Source organism: Polypterus senegalus, chromosome 3 (genome assembly GCF_016835505.1).
Source record: "Polypterus senegalus isolate Bchr_013 chromosome 3, ASM1683550v1, whole genome shotgun sequence".
Taxonomy (NCBI): domain Eukaryota; kingdom Metazoa; phylum Chordata; class Cladistia; order Polypteriformes; family Polypteridae; genus Polypterus; species Polypterus senegalus.
Window position 1 is genome coordinate 188620043 of NC_053156.1, and position 18461 is coordinate 188638503.

Genomic DNA, 18461 nt, shown 5'->3' on the forward strand with positions numbered 1-18461 from the left:
GAAGGCTGATGTCCTTCAACATCTGCAACAAGATGCTGCAGATGTTCTACCAGACGGTTGTGGGGAGTGCCCTCTTCGACGCGGTGGTGTGCTGGGGAGGCAGCATAAAGAAGGACGTCTCACGCCTGGACAAACTTGTTAGGAAGGCAGCCTCTATTGTAGGAATGAAGCTGGACAGTTTAACATCTGTAGCAGAACGACAGGCACTAAGCAAACTCCTGTCAATCATGGAGAATTCACTGAATCCACTGAACAGTGTCATCTCCAGACAGAGGAGTAGCTTCAGTGACAGACTGATGTCACTGTCCTGCTCCACTGACAGACTCAGGAGATCGTTCCTCCCCCACACTATGCGACTCTTCAATTCCCAAATGCTAACATTACTCAAAGTTACTGTCTGCTTTTACATGCATTTTTATTACTCTTTAATTTAAAATTGTTTTTTGTATTGGTATACTGCTGCTGGATAATGTGAATTTTCCCTTGGGATTAATAAAGTATCTCTTTTATTGATTATATCATTGTGACACAAAATGTGTTCCATATGCTCCTGCCAATAGAAATTACCTGCCTAGTTAAATACACCAGACTCTAGTGTTCCACATTTTTTTCTGTGTCGCAAAGGGTACGTAACTAAATCTGAAAAACTGACGAAGTCACAGCAGTAGCGAGCTCATGTAAACTACAAAATACAGAATGCTTTCCTCGTCATATTTGCAATTTTTACAACCCAATGGAGATGGCTAATTACATACAATTTTAAATGCAGTAATAATATAGAGAAAAAAAGAAAAAAAGTCAAGCTGAAAGCCCTACCTCGTATCCTTGATTTTCGATACAGCTGTTCTTTTCTGGGATAATCTTTCCTTCGCCCCATTCTGAAAAAGTACTGGTTGCTCAAAGGGCATCATCATGAGTAAAGCATTTGATTTACGCTATGCATTTTAGCATGTAGGCATAGCGGTGTTAATTCACGTATTTAATTTCATGTATATACTGTATATTTGAACACTATGTCATGTTTTATTATTGTTTTTAGCCAATAGCAGTTTTAGACCCATTACTCCTCAGCGCGGAGACTTCCTGAAGGATCACATTATTTAAGAAAACAGAATTTCCAAGAATCAATGCAAAGAGAGTTTATAGCACATTTTTATTGAAAACATCAGTCCAAGGTACTTTACAAAAACTTACATAGATCAGAAAGTTTATATCCTGTATATGTATACGCACTTATGTGCACTATAGCTATTCTACACTTAACTCTGCTAAGAAATCTTTTCAATTTCTAATTTAATAAATTTGTATTATTTTTGCATCTTGGCAATTTCTAATTTAATGAATTTGTATTACTTTTGCAACTTAGTAACTAACACACGTATCACATGTATAAGACACAAAAGTAGTCAGGTAATTTAGTCCAGTTCATTAAAATAACTTTAAAGTACATTTAATATCGGACCGACTACTAAAAATGAAAATTAACCGAAATATGGGTCAAATCCTTATTTCTAAATGTATACTTGAAGACCATGTTACCTCAATTTTTGCGCATTCCACTGTGTACAAATGTTTAAGCTGTATCAAGAAAGAACAGTTCCTTGTAAAACGAGCCCCCGACTGACCCTTATCCGACTGATTGATTCCATCACTCATATATTACTTTCCGCTTCCTGCAGCATAGCCAATCAGCCGCGGAGGCGTCAAGGCGCAGGCGCCTCGACTCATAACACGTGTCTCACTCATTTCACAGTATCTCCTAAACTCGCAACGTAGAAATGGCGGCCGATGGAGGTAGCATTTCGTTAATAAATCCTTGCGCTTTTTCTCCGGGGCAACACCAGTACCTTGCTTTATCAGCACAAGACGGGCGGCTTCGAATATGGGACACCAGTAACAACACTCTGCACCAGGAATACGCGCCTTCTGCCCATTTAAGCGCCACTTGTACATGCCTCGCCTGGGGTCCATGCAGAACAAGCAAGGTAAGGCCTAGCTGACTTCCTTTAAGGTTCATCTGAAATATTCAATTACGGGGATCAAGGAAACATGTTATTCAAATCAGAGTCGCAGAGGTAAGCACCGTGACAAGTAGCAACTCCAAAATGGACAACCCGGATTGCCAGCGGCCGAAGAAGTGACGCAGAAACCACATGGCAGTCTGTCCGCATGCATGTGTTGCAAGGAGTGAGACACGAGGTTGAACGGGAGGCGGTGCTGGCGTAGTCTTTAGTTGGATTTGACCTTTTCGCTTATTCGTAACAATGTGCAACAATTACAGTACAGCTGCACTTTTGGCGAGATATTTGTTCCTTGTAGATTGTATTTTTGATGGTTTCCCCGACATTTATTATGTATGTGGACGAATGCATGGCACCAAGGCTAGAAAAAAAAAGACTGTCCAGTTTCTGCCTGTGCGGCTAGTCTACAGGCTCGACCACCTATACGGACAGAGCGTAGCTTGTTTGGTCCGTAATTTATTCTCCCAATACCTAAACACAGTTGCATTGAGGAAAGTTTTCGTCGTCACGTAATGGTTCAGCATCCGTTAATGTCAGGAGGCTTTAGGCATTTACAAATATTGGGTATATTTGTTAGTGTAATAAGTTTGTCTTGCTTACCTAATTTTAAATCTAATGTGAACACTTTTTTTTTTTTCTATCCTTATTTTGGTAAAATCAGAAATAAAACCAACGTGTTTGCTCGTTTTGACATACCTGGATATAAACTCTTGATTAATTGTTGGCTCGTTCATATCTTATGTAATATTTGATATATTCCTAAAAGTGAAACAATTTTGCTGACAGCTCCAGAAGTATAATACAAATAAAAAGTAATAAAAGTAAATAATATAAAATCAGTATATACTGTAGTAGTGCAAAACAAAGTCTACACATTTGAATTCATAGTGGGTCATAAAGCTCTTAACTCTTGAGTCCTTCGTTGACAACCAGTTGAAGTCTCTTAAAGTTGTAAGTCAATCTAATCAGTTAATCAAATTACTAAAATTCTGAGCAAATAAATTAATTTTTGCTCTTATTAATGTAGCTGTAAAATCATTTCAATTTGTACTATTACACTAAGTGAAATAAAAATGGTTAAAGGTAACAATAGATTAGCTAATCTGAACATATCAGAAATCCATCAAGTGTGTTACGTGGATTGTCAAACCCACAGACTTAAGTATGATCTAGTACACTATAATATGGAAGTATGTCCTTAGACACTCAATTTTGGTTTTTTAAAACCATATGGAAAGTTTACAAATCTTTTTGTTTTAACATTCTCATTATTGTTTATAGGGTTAGGAATTTTTTAAATTTGTCGTCTTTTGCCTTTCAGACTTTTCCATGCAAAAAAGGGGTGAATAAAGAAAAACTTTATATTAGTATTCTAGGTGTTAAGATATTTCTCAGATCAGTTTAAGCCAGTCTTGAAAATGGTAATATATCATGACCTTATAATAAAGTGACCCATCGATTTTTAGAAATGGACAATTAAGTTCACACCACCTTACCTTTTGGAGTCTCTTGTGTATCACAAATTGAATATCTGTTTGTCAATATTTGAAACATAAAGGGAGTAAAGGAACAAATGCCATCTCAGATGAGCTGAATTATATGCTTGTTTACTATTCAATTTTAGGGATGGTCAAGTGGAATAAGGTGCATGAGAGAGTGTGGACTGCAGTGGCATAGTATGCCATCCAGCGTTCATTCCAGCCTTACTCTCAATAATAATGTTCTAGAGTCTGACCCAGTTACCCTTAGCTGAAGTATGTTAGTTACATATGTATGGGTAGAATGGTGTGAATTATTTTTAACAAAGCGGTTTATTTCATCATCGTTCATCAAATATGGAGTTTACATTTTAGAAAAACAAATGTTGCCCATGGATATAACAGTTTAGTCTCTCTCTGTTATTCACCATTGATTTATATTTTAAAAGGTTGTTCCCATATCTGCCACAAAACACATTTGTGCAGTAGTCTGTAAGCAAGATACGTGTGTGTATGTATGTCCTTTGCATTCCCACGACTTTCTCATTAAAGCTCCCTGAGAGGGAACCTTAGTGATGCAGTGACAGATAGTTATGCCTGTTAGTACTAAACTTGAATAGAGCAAAGAATGTAGATGTTGAGGAGGTTATCAGTGCTTTTGCTATTAGCCAATATATAGCTTTTACAGGTTTAGAGCTACTTTCTTGAATGCACAGTATATCTTAAATGTTATATGTGCTGTGCATGCTTTCAACATAAGCAGGCTGATCAGCAGATTTATTTATTTATTTACGTACTAGTTAGGACACTAGTTAGTAAGTAAGTGAGAAGTTATTATGTTGTTGAATATACAGCGGCATCTCAATACATTAGAATATCATGAAAAGCTATTTCAGTAATTCAATTCAAAAAGTGAAACTCATATATTATATAGATTTATTACATACTGAGTGATATATTTCAAGCGTTTATTTGTTTTCATTTTGCTGATTATGGCTTATAGGTAATGAAAACTCAAAATTCAATGTCTCTGAAAATTAGAATATTACACAAGAAATTAAAAAAAAAAAAAATTTTAATACAGAAATGTTGGCTTACTGAAAGTATGTCCATGTACACTCTCAGTACTTGGTTGGGGCGTCTTTTGCATGAATTACTGCATCAGTGTGACATGGCATGGAGGCAATCAGCCTGTGGCACGGCTGGGGTGTTATGGAAGGCCAGGATGCTTTGATAATGGCCTTCAGCTTGTCTGCATTGTTGGCTCTGGTGTCTTTCATCTTTCTCTTGACAATACCTCATAGATTGTCTATGGGGTTTAGGTTGGCGAGTTTGCTGGCCAATCAAGCACAGTGATACCATGGTCATTAAACCACGTATTGGTACTTTTGGCAGCTTATCAGCAGAGGGAAGCATGGAATGCTCTACAATTTCCTGGAAGACAGCTGCTCTGACTTGGGACTTGATAAAACACAGTGGACCAACACCAGCAGATGACATGGCTCCCCAAATTATCACTGACTGTGGAGACTTCACACTAGACCTCAAGCAACTTGAATTCTGTGCCTTTCCACTCTTCCTCCAGACTCTGGGACCTTGATTTCCAAATGAAATGCAAAATTTACTTTAATCTGAAAAGAGGACTTTGGACCACTGAGCAAAAGTCCAGTCCATTTTCCCCTTAGCCCAGTTAAGATGCTTCTGACGTTGTCTCTGGTTCAGCAGTGGCTTGACACAAGGAATGGAATAGTTGTAGCCCATGTCACGGATGCTTGTGTGTGTGGTGGTTCTTGAAACACTGATTCCAGCCGCAGTCGACTCCTTGTGAATCTCCCACAAATTCTTGAATGGGCTGTGCTTCACAATCCTCTCAAGGCTGCAGTTATCCCTGCTGCTTGTGCATCTTTTTCTGCCACATTTTGTTTTCACTCAACTATCCATTAATGTGCTTGGATGCAGCACTCTGTGAACAGCCAGCTTCTTTAGTAATGATGTTTTGTGGCTTACCCTCCTTGTGGAGGGTGTCAGTGACTGTCTTCTGGACAGCTGTCAAGGCAGTAGTCTTCCCCATGATTGAGTGGCCTACTGAACCAGACTGAGAGACCGTTTAAAGGCTCAGGACACCGTTGCAAGTTTTTTGGGTTAATTAGCTGAGTGGAGTGTGATGCCATGAGTCTACAATATACTTTTTTTCCCCCAATATTCTAATTTTCTGAGATACTGAATTTTGGGTTTTCATTAGCAATAAGCCATAATTAGCAAAATTTAAAATAAATAAATACTTGAAATATATCACTTTGTGTGTAATGAATCTGTATAATATGTGAGTTTCACTTTTTGAATTGAATTGCTGAAGTAAATAAACTTTTCGATTTATATTCTCATGTATTGAAATGCACCTGTAATGACTGTGGTCTTATGAACTTGGAAGTTATGAAGAACGTTTGGGATTATATATATATATATATATATATATATATATATATATATATATATATATATATATATATATATATATATATATATATATATATACACACACACATACATACATACATACATACAGTGGTGTGAAAAACTATTTGCCCCCTTCCTGATTTCTTATTCTTTTGCATGTTTGTCACACAAAATGTTTCTGATCATCAAACACATTTAACCATTAGTCAAATATAACACAAGTAAACACAAAATGCAGTTTTTAAATGATGTTTTATTATTTAGGGAGAAAAAAAAAATCCAAACCTTCATGGCCCTGTGTGAAAAAGTAATTGCCCCCTTGTTAAAAAATAACCTAACTGTGGTGTATCACACCTGAGTTCAATTTCCGTAGCCACCCCCAGGCCTGATTACTGCCACACCTGTTTCAATCAAGAAATCACTTAAATAGGAGCTGCCCGACATAGAGAAGTAGACCAAAAGCACCTCAAAAGCTAGACATCATGCCAAGATCCAAAGAAATTCAGGAACAAATGAGAACAGAAGTAATTGAGATCTATCAGTCTGGTAAAGGTTATAAAGCCATTTCTAAGTATTAATTACGCAGGTCTATTTGATAATAGTCATAAATGTCATTTCATCATTCTTCCATATTTGATATCAATAAATTGTTAATTTCCAGATTCTCTCTTTTGTGTTTAAATAGTACTTTGAATCCAGAAGAAACCAATAAGGCTTCTTATATACAGTTCCAACTAGCTTATTGGAGGTGAATAAGTGAAAATCTAGATTTTCAAAATCTTTTGGCAATTTTTAATAAAGAACCACTTTATCAATGTAAACCTGTTACAGGGCAGTTACTAGACTTCAAGGTGACACCTTTTATCTTCAACTAAAACATGAATAAAAAAATCTTAGTGTTTACATTAAATGTGCCTTATAAAGTGAGCTTTAAAAATTGCTAATAGTTCTAGTTCAAGGCTATTCAATTCTAAATTTAGCTGGGCCAGACATTCAGTGGCTGGTAAGCAGCAGGTAATAACAAATTTTAAACCAACACAAATGAATGTATTAATAAACAAGTAATGCTTATTCTTTGTTTCCATTTTAAATTTGGTCATATCTGACACAGGCACATTAAAAAGTGCTTGAAACAATAAAAAAGCTATAACTAAACAGAAAATGAGATAGTAAAAATAATTATTTTCCACTTTTGAAATGAAAAAATAAACGTTTTGGTCATATCTGACCTAGGCACATCTCAAAGTGCTTGTGTGTCCTCTGTCTTTTTGGGATGCTCTGTCCCAGGATACAATATTACTACCTGTGCTAAAGACACTATATGTGGGGGACTAATGGCATCGATTCACAAGCACTGTTTGGCTAAAGCTGCTCTGAGAAAGGATGATTTGCAGATCTTTCAATAGGATGGACCAACCAAAAATAGTCGACTTGCAGGGGAAAAAAATGTTGATAGTTAGTTATTGCAGTATACATTAAATAGTGGTTCATATACTCTGCTATAGAAAAATGAGTTTTGAATTAAAAATAATGCTAGAGAACATGGAAAGTATCAGAATGATTGGCAAAGGTTTGTTTTATTTTAAGCAAATAAATGAAAATCAATACATGTATGAACATAGTTGATGAATAAGTTGAATACAGTTTAATGAAACATTTCTATAAAATTACATTATTTAAAATAGACAGTATAAGTACATTTTAAATATTACACATTTTTTCATCACTGTTATATTTGTATTAGTCCTTCATTCGTTTTGGGTAGAATTTTTGTGTGGAAGGTCTGGCTTCATACACGTGGAGTGAAATGGACATGTTTTCTCATGGAACTGGATGCAAGTCTTTGCAGAATGAAGTGCAGTGTATTGAGGAATAGAGTTTGGGATTAAAGTAATTTTTTTGTCTTTTTCCACTCTTGATGCATAGATCTTGTGGGAAAACTAATCAAGAAAAATAAAAAAATATTCTTCAAAGCCAACTTGCATATGCAGAAGGTGTCTTCAGTTAAAATTTTTTTTCTTCTTTTCGTCCTAGAGGCTCTTTTGTCTGCAGTTTTCCCATAATCAAAGTCCCCAGGATCTTGGCCCTCCAAAGAGATCAGCATGAGATTATTTAGCGTGCTTTGATTCACGCCATTTCTCAAACATGTCATTGCACACATTCAGCTGTGCTCACTGGCATCACTAGCCCAATATGAGCTAGTTTGGCAAAATTTGGAAATGACTCTTTGAGCTGTGTCGTTTCCATTTTTAGTAAAGTCTGTTTTGGACTGAAGTCTTTGTATGATTGACTTCTCATAATTTTTGACACAACTGTCCATTCTTGCCTGCTACTTTCATATTTTAAAATTGGAGGGCTACCATTTTTGGAGTAATGATCCAAAAGAATTTCAGCAGACTCACACTTGAATCATGAGTTTCTGCATTGAAAACTTTTGAAAAGCTGGAAATAATTGACATTTCAGGGAATCTTGCATCTATGTGCTTGACAACACCTCTGTAGGTATTTATCATATATTGCAGTTTTAAATGACATTACATGACTCTGTGTATAAACCATGCGGAGATCTGATCATTCTTCTGCGAGACGAATATCTCCCAGGAGTGTCTTTCAACTCCATGATGGACAATTTAGTGGTGAGAAAAATTGGCTCAAGTTTGGTTAGATCGACATCTTGCCTTTGCCAAGCCTTAGATAAGTTGGACAACAAAGGTCATACGTCTGAAAGCATCAGAATTGTATGTTTTAATAAGTCTGCTTAATCCTTCAGCTGTGATGTCATTTTGTTCAGTGGCCACTCATCATACACTGTCATAGTGACTGTACTGCAGAGTCATGAGACGGCCATCTAGTTTCACTGACCATTTTCAACTTAATCTGGGGAATGTTCAGAATATTTTGGATTTCCGTTTAACCAGCCATCCTAACTGAAGAATTTTGGAAGAAATAGAACAGCTGCCTTAAGATGCCATTCAGTTTTGTTAAATAGGGTATAAAAGCTGCTGCTTGGGCTCTTGCAAGGGCCTGAAAATACTGAATACATTTTCAGCATCTATATTTTTCAGTGTGGTATACTTTATTTCTGATGCTAAGATATCCAGCAGTTCTTGCATTATTCTTTCAGAGGTGTAATGTAGATTGTTGGACCATGTTAGCCATAGATTGATACAGGAGAAGGTAGGTTGAAATGACACCTTTTATTGGCTAACTAAATAGATTACAAATGCAAGCTTTCGAGGCAGCTGTTGTAAAAAGTAACCACCTATTTCTTTACAGTGTTCCAACAGCTTTTCAAACAATGTATATGGCAACTCATATTTTGCCAACCAATACATGGATCTTAAAGCTCCCACAAAGGCATCTCTCTGTAAGTTATTTAATATAGATAACAGATCTTTCAATTTGACCGATTCCAGTTTGTTCTAGTACATGGTTTCCTAACAAGTCGACAGAAGACTCAATGTACGTTTTACTTTTTTCATGGTCCAGCAAGCTTTCCTTTCGCATTCTTGTGCATGGCACGTTTACCCAAGGTAACTCCCTCCTTGGGGGTGTTTGTTTGAATATTTCAAGCACAATGAGCATCACATACAATTTTCTTTTACCATTAGCCAATCAAAATCTTTAATCCATTGTTTGTTTAAGCCGGATAAGTGGTGCTTAGATTTATCAATTGGCAAAGTGTGTGCTGAAGAGATTTCCCCTAATGGACCAGCCTCTGAAGTGTCTTTGTTTGAAATTTCCACATCAGGAGTTGACGCTGCACCTTCATTAGTTTGTGGCATCTTTTTTCTGAAATAACTAAGCAGTATTGTTTTCTGAGCACTTTTTTTACTCATGTTGGTAAAATTTTTGGAAAAAATTAAAAGTAACTATGAATAAGGTTTTTGAGTGGGAAAGTGGAGCCTTTTGGATATTCAATGCACACTTGCACTACGGCAGGGCAAGATATTAACAAAAAAATTAATGGCAGATGGGTCACTTTAACAAAACCCTCAGCAATGCAGTGACAACTTTTGCTCAGGACACAGTGTTTGCTGTAAGGGTTTCTGCACACTTTTGCAATATGGACGCAGGTCCAAATATGAGCAAATATATGAACGGCAGATGGGGTCACTTTAACTAAACCCTCAGTATGAGTAAATATAAAAATAGCAGAGGGAGTCACTTTAACATGATCCACAGTGAGTGCTACAAGGATTTTTGCACACAGAACACACATGTATGTACAGTGGGTACGGAAAGTATTCAGACCCCCTTCAATTTTTCACTTTTGTTATATTGCAGCCATTTGCTAAAATCATTTAAATTAATTGTTTTCCTCATTAATATACACACAGCTCCCCATATTGACAGACAAAAAAAAAGAAGTTTTGAAATTGTTGCAGATTTATTAAAAAAGAAAAACTGAAATATCACATGGTCCTAAGTATTCAGACCCTTTGCTCAGTATTTAGTAGAAGCACCCTTTTGAGCTAATACAGCCATGAGTCGTCTTGGGAAAGATGCAACAAGTTTTTCACACCTGGATTTGGGGATCCTCTGCCATTCCTCCTTGCAGATCCTCTCCAGTTCTGTCAGTTTGGATGGTAAACATTGGTGGACAGCCATTTTTAGGTCTCTCCAGAGATGCTCAATTGGGTTTAAGTCAGGGCTCTGGCTGGGCCATTCAAGAACAGTCACAGAGTTGTTGTGAAGCCACTCCTTCATTATTTTAGCTGTGTGCTTAGGGTCATTGTCTTGTTGGAAGGTAAACCTTCGGCCCAGTCTGAGGTCCTTAGCACTGTGGAGAAGGTTTTTGTCCAGGATATCCCTGTACTTGGCCGCATTCATCTTTCCCTCGATTGCAACTAGTCGTCCTGTCCCTGCAGCTGAAAAACACCCCCACAGCATGATGCTGCCACCGCCATGCTTCACTGTGTGGACTGTATTGGACAAATGATGAGCAGTGCCTGGTTGTCTCCACACATACCATTTAGAATTAAGGCCAAAAAGTTCTATCTTGGTCTCATCAGACCAGAGAATCTTATTTCTCACCATCTCGGAGTCCTTCAGGTGTCTTTTAGCAAACTCCATGTGGGCTGTCATGTGTCTTGCCTCTCCTCAGTGTGTGGAGACAACCAGGCACTGCTCATCACTTGTCCAATACAGTCCCGTACAAAAAAACATTTTAATGAGCACGCAAGTATTAATACAGGTTTGCATGGCCCCATAAAGTGATAGTTTTCAAGGGGGTGGCACTAATGAAGAGAAGGAATCCCATTGCATGACAGTTGCAGTCAAAATATAGAGCCTTTTTATTGAACAATATTTGCAAACAACTTAAACAAAAATTGACGACATATTGTCAACCATCCAAGGAGGCATTTAGACTTAGTAAAATATCCAGAGGTGCTTGTCAAAAGTTGTATTGCACTGAACAATGTCTTAGAAAAGGAATAAATAGTAAATATTTTTTGTAAACCAACTACACTTTGTTAATGTTAACAACCTCTGTCCACTGACATGTTAAAGTGACTTTTTAAACAACTTTACCATCATTAAACTGCATAATATTTAAACAAATAATAAAAATAAATAATAGTGCAACCTCCGGTAATAATACTATTACTTCTAAGACTTCAAGCCCAAGTGCATTACAGAGTATTCAGCAAATAAAAATAAAATAAAGCAAGTGCATCTTGGCGATGACATCTTTGCCAACTGAACCATAATTAAGGCAAACTGCATTAATATGGACCTTGCTTCAAGCTCAGCTATATACATAAATAATAAAACTGCAACTTGTATTTATAATGCTATTTTGTGGTATAGCCCTACAGAATTGTTTTAGGGCCACAGTGAAGAAAAAAAAAAAAACTATACGTCGAAATTTCCACTTTATTCTTGTAGTTTATTTTGTCATTAAAGTAGAATGTCGTAAACTAAACTATCTTAAAATCAATGTTTAATTCACTCGATTTTCTCAAACCCCATCTTAAGTTAATGTAGCACATTAAATACTTTGTGTTGTGTTCCCGACCCAGTTGTTAATCGCTACGCTCTTCTTAAACTGACTTCCTCTTACACCAAGAGGCAGTGATCGCCGCACAGAATACATTCACTTCATGATATTCCTGCTCTCTGCAAATGTAGAATGCTAAGATAATTTTTCATGATGAAATGCATTAAAACAGGTATTAAACATACACGATAGTGAGGCAGTAGTGCTGCACCCTCGCAGTAAAGGGTCCTCAGGTGTACGTTTAGTGTAGAGAACTTTATGGCAGATGTGATGAGGTTCCAAAAAACTGGATGTATGAATGGGTATCACACAGGTTTAACTTAAATATTGTGTAAATGTTGGGTTCGTGATCTGGTGGTTGAAGACACGAACACAGAATTCAGTGGATGTCCTTCTGAGTAGGCATTCTTTATTACATACGTGCTGTCTCTTTCTGATGTATTAAACCCCCCCAGTTCCTATCCTTCCTTTTTCTTTCTCCACATAACCAATCGCCACACAACCGTCCTTGTGAAATTAAAACTAGTTATAAACTTAGACCACGGGGTATTCAGAACTTATATAAAAGTTATACATGTTTAATAATCCCATCCATTCAGGGTTGTGCCCATCCCAGCAAGCTGTGTGTGCAAGGCAGGAGGAAATTCTGAACGTGGCACCAGCACATTGCAGGGTGAATACGAGCAATACATACACTAGCAGGGTTAATATAGCATAACAAAACCTGGCATCCTACATGACTTTGAAAGGAAACTGAAGCAAGCCGAGTAAACCCACCAGAAAAAAGTGCAAATTCAAAGCAGGGAACACCCGGGACCTCATTGCTGCAAGGCAGCAGTGCAACCTCCATGCTACCATGCCACCAACATGATTAATACATGCTTTAATGCATTTCATCATTGAAATTATATCAAGTATTTATCTTAGCATTCTAAATGTTCAGGGAGCAGGAATATCATGAAATTAATTTATTCTGTGTGTTGTCTGTGGCTCCTCTTAATGCAAGAGGAAGTCACTTTAAGAAGCAGTAGCAATTCAACACGGCTCCGGGAACACAACACAAAGCATTTAACGTGCAACATAATTTATGACGGGGTTTGAGAAAATCTAGTAAATTAAATATTCATTTTAAGATGAAGTTTAGTTTACGATGTTCTACTTTAATAACAAATTCCGAGAATAAAGTCGACATGTCAACTTTAATCTGGACAAATGGCAAGAATAAAGTAGAAATATCGACTTTATTCTCATCATAAGCGTCGAGATTAAAGTGGAAATATCGAGAATAAAGTCAACATGTTGTCACACTATTACACAGTACCCAGGTACTTTACAGAGTATTGAAAAAAATACAACTTGGCTTGCAGTATTATCCAGTAGTACAGAAACAGTATTCACACATTTGAACATAATGGTCCACATCTGACCTTTTAAATCCAAAGTATCTCTAGACAACAGACGTGACTCCTTTTTCCAGCAAAAGTTCTTCTGTGTCATCATGTTCAACTTTATCATCTGCTATAGCTTATAGTTTCGGAATGTTCTCTGTCCATTTTCACAGCACAATACCTCTACTAACGCATGTATTGTACTCCGTTGTATGCTTGTTTAGCGGTGTAGCAGTGAAAAAGAGCCCCCGCGAAACACCTCTGTGGCATGTGTTTAGCAGTGAAAAAGGTCCCCCTTAAACAGTTTCCCGCTGCTCCACGTTCCGAACGTTGTTTAGGCAATTTAAATCGGTGTTGCGGTATAAGAAAAACGGTTTTCGGTATGAACCAATATACTGCTCAGCCAGCACTACTGGGAGGTAAGAAATACTTTCTATCCTGTTTCATAAATGTCCCCATTCCATATTTATATCTTCGCATATGGGTAATCAGTGCAATGTATTAAAGAAGAATTAAATTGGGATTAATAGGGATCACATTAACTTATTTTGAGAAATTGCTTTATCTAGATTCTTTTGTACTGAAATTTTTAGTTTTCTGTTTAAATTTTTTAACTTGTTCTGTTTTGTAAGAATACCAGTTAATAGAGGATGACTCGCGTGGGTATTCACACCTTGGTGTTTTGGGGATGAATTAGAATGATCAATAAACCTTTAGTGTGTGTTTGAAACTCTGATCATTAAATTGAAAAACTGAGTTGCAGCTATTTTAAAATGTGGTGCTTTTGTCTTCACCTCCTGGTACTTGGTTAAGATAATTTTTAAGTTATCAGTAATTTCAGTTAATATATTTTTGACTGTCTAACCAAGAGAGAACAATAGTGCAAAAAAATGTATGTAAAAATTGATCTATTTGTATGGAATGATTACAATAAAATAAAAAAAAATAAAATAAAAAACCTCAATAAAATCATTCATTTACTCCCTGCTTTAATTAAAATACTGTCTTGCATGCCCAAATATCGCACTGCAATGTTTTTTCTTTTCTCTCTTAAATACTGACCAACTGCTGTATCACAGCAACACCCATACCTTACTCCCTCCCCACCTACCTTTTTGGCTTTTTTTGAACTTCCTGATTCAATTATTTACAATTTGATGGACATACAGCTGTTTACTAAATGGGAAGGGAATTTGCTTTCAATTGACACCACTTTCTGTGTTTTCCACTTTCTGTATTTCAGACTTTAAGACGTATAAATCTTGCAGCTATTGGTATTTTAAAATAGTAAAATCAGAGAGAATTTTTTTTTGTACTGCTTCAAAACATTAAAGTTACATTCATTACCAGTAAATATTTGATAACAATTTTTTTCTGGTTTCTGACACACACACCAACACTTTTTATAGTGCTTAGATGTGCTTATTCCATTACCTATGGATATAAGAAACCATTCAAATTGAAAATTGCTTTGGTAAACAAATTAAGTTTTTAAAGTTATTTTGCTGTAACATGTATGTATAACATAACTAATTCTCCAGCTGTAAAAAATCTGAAAGATAAATGTGTGATATTTATTTTGAAGTGGTAGAACATGAATATTGAGTAAAGACTGAATATGTTAAAGATTAAAGGGTTGAAAGTCTTTGTAGAATTCTTTGAAAAGTGGTTCGTAGTTGGTTATAAATGTCACTAAAGGAGCACAGATGCCTGAGATCAGAAACCTAAATAGTATCATCTCAAGATAGTGTTTCTATTATACACTGCTTAAAATAGAAAATGTAAGGGTTTAGAGTTTTCCCCCCTGCAGTTGAGTGTTTCTTTATCTCCTATAGCAGCTCTGTGCATAGTAATTAGTTAGTTCTTTGCAGCATCGATAATAATTTTTTTAATTTCTTGATTTGAATCTGCTGTAAAGAAACGCCTATGTTATCACCAGTATTGTTATGGCATTTGTCATTGACCTCACTAATTTACTGTATTTCTCCCCCAAGCAAGTTTATGTCAACTAAAGTATCTCATTTTCCATACTGCTATTTCCACCACATGAAACATGTAGGATTTGTGTGCTGTCAGTAAAAATATATTGCTTTATGTTTGTATGTAAAATTGAGCTTCTGTGACCTTTTCTACTGAAGTGTTTCCATTTTCTAGGCTGCAGATCTAAAGAAAAATGTGAATTCTAGGCCTGTTTTGAATTTGAATATGTGGCTTTGCAGTTGTGCAAGGAAAACATGCATTTCTCATGACAAATCTACACTAGCTTGTCTAAATTAAAATAATCTAATTTACAGTTGTGCTTGAAAGTTTGTGAACCCTTTAGAATTTTCTATATTTCTGCATAAATATGACCTAAAACATCATCAAGATTTTCTCTCAAGTCCTTAAAGTAGATAAAGAGAAACCAGTTAAACAAATGAGACAAAAATATTATACTTGCTCATTTATTTATTAAGGAAAATGATGGAATATTACATATTTGTGAGTGGCAAAAGTACGTGAACCTTTGCTTTCAGTATCTGGTGTGACCCCCCTTTTGTAGCAATAACTGCAACTAAACGTTTCCGGTAACTTTTAATCATTCCTGCACACCGGCTTGGAGGAATTTTAGCCCATTCCTCTGTACAGAACAGCTTCAACTCTGGGATGTTGGTGGGTTTCCTCACATTAACTGCACGCTTCAGGTCCTTCCACAACATTTCGATTGGATTAAGGTCAGGGGTTTGACTGGACCATTCCAAAACATTAACTTTATTCTTCTTTAACCATTCTTTGGTAGAACGACTTGTATGCTTAGGGTCGTTGTCTTGCTGCATGACCCACCTTCTCTTGAGATTCAGTTCATGGACAGATGTCCTGACATTTTCCTTTAGAATTAATTCTCTGATATAATTCAGAATTCACTGTTCCTTCAATGAAGGCAAGCTGTCCTGACCCAGATGCAGCACAACAGGCCCAAACCATGATACTACCACCACCATGTTTCACAGATGGGATAAGGTCCTTATGCTAGAATGCAGCGTTTCCCTTTCTCCAAACATAACGCTTTTCATTTAAACCAAAAAGTTCTATTTTGGTCTCATCCGTCCACAAAACATTCTTCCAATAACCTTCAGGTTTGTCCACGTGATCTTTAGCAAACTGCAGATGAGCAGCAATGTTTTTTTTGGAGAGCAGTGGCTTTCTCCTTGTAACCCTGCCATGCACACCATTGTTGTTCAGTGTTCTCCTGATGGTGGACACATGAACATTAGCCAATGTGAGAGAGGCCTTCAGTTGCTTAGAAGTTACCTTGGGGACCTTTGTGACCTCACCGACTATTACACGCCTTGCTTTTGGACTCATCTTTGTTTGTTGACCACTCCTGGGGAGGGTAACAATGGTCTTGAATTTCCTCCATTTGTACACAATCTGTCTGACTGTGGATTGGTGGAGTCCAAACTCTTTAGAGATGGTTTTGTAACCTTTTCCAGCCTGATGAGCATCAACAACTCTTTTTCTGAGGTTCTCAGAAATGTCCTTTGTTCATGCCATGATACACTTCCACAAATGTATTGTGAAGAGCAGACTTTGATAGATCCCTGTTCTTTAAATATGCCCACACACCTGATTGTCATCCATTGATTGAAAACACCTGACTGTAATTTCACTTTCAAAGTAACTGCTAATCCTAGAGGTTCACATACTTTTGCCACACACAAATATGTAATATTCGATCATTTTCCTCAATAAATAAATGACCAAGTATAATATTTTGTGTCATTTGTTTAACTGGTTTCTCTTTATCTACTTTTAGGACTTGCGTGAAAATCTGATGATGTTTTAGGTCATATTTATGCAGAAATATATAAAATTCTAAAGGGTTCACAAACTTTCAAGCACAACTGCATATAATGTCTGACATCTTCAGTAATACAGTATATTGTATATAATAGTTATGCTGTCCCTTGAATATGGCTGGGGGAGAAGAATTATCACAATTTTCGTATCAGTTGATCTAGATATATCACAGTATAAATCAAATCCCTATTTCTGTCAAGCTTAAAGGTTATTTTTTACTCCAAACAAACATGTGAAGATAGAAGGTTAATTTTGGTTTAAATAAGTATACAATTGTCTTTCAAATAAATAAAATACTTACTAGACATTGTTAGACATTCCAATATGATTCGGAGTCCTGCCACGTGTAAAAGTTCGCTGATGACACTGCTATTGTGGGCTGCATCAGGTGTGGGCAGGAGGAGGAGTACAGAAAGTTAATCAAAGACTTTGTTAAATGGTGTGACTCAAACCACTTACACCTTAACACCAACAAGACTAAGGAGCTGGTGGTGGATTTTAGGAGGCCTAGGCCCCTCATTGACCCTGTGATCATCAGAGGTGACTGTGTGCAGAGGGTGCAGACCTTTAAATATCTGGGAGTGCAGATGGATGACAAATTGGACTGGACTGCCAATACTGATGCTCTATGTAAGAAAGGTCAGAGCAGACTATACTTTCTGAGAAGGTTGGCATCCTTCAACATCTGCAGTAAGATGCTGCAGATGTTCTACCAGACGGTTGTGGCGAGTGCCCTCTTCTACGCGGTGGTGTGCTGGGGTGGCAGCATAAAGATGAAAGACGTCTCGCCTGGACAAACTTTTTAAGAAGGCAGGCTCTATTGTAGGATTAAAGTTGGACAGTTTAACATCTGTGGCAGAGAGACGATCACTAAGCAAACTCCTATCAATCATGAATAATCCACTGCATCCACTTAACAGTGTCATCTCCAGACAGAGGAGTAGCTTCAGTGACAGACTTTTGTCACTGTCCTGCTCCACTGACAGACTAAAGAGATCGTTCCTCCCCCACACTATGCGACTCTTCGATTCCACCTGGGGGAGTAAATGCTATCATTAATTTTAATTTTTTTCATTTTTTTTTTTTTTCATTTTTATTACTATTTAATTTAATAATGTTTCTTTGTATCAGTATACTGCTGCTGGATTATGTGAATTTCCCCTTGGGATTAATAAAGTATCTATCTATCTATCTATGGATGGCTGCTGGGATACTTGCCTGGCCGGGACACATCTGCCGTGGAAGGACCAGGGGAGCCAGTCTGGACAGAACA

At 36.9% G+C, this 18461-nt stretch overlaps 1 protein-coding gene across 1 annotated transcript in view; it reads left to right on the forward strand.

Annotated features, from left to right (window-relative positions):
- Window positions 1–1683: 1683 nt before the first annotated feature.
- wdr43 (WD repeat domain 43) overlaps window positions 1684–18461 on the forward strand; it is a 64070-nt gene continuing 47292 nt past the window's right edge. The window contains exon 1 of the mRNA XM_039748328.1: window positions 1684–1985. Within this exon, the coding sequence (XP_039604262.1) occupies window positions 1779–1985 (207 nt within the window). The 5' untranslated portion in view covers window positions 1684–1778. The remainder of the gene's footprint in view (window positions 1986–18461) is intronic.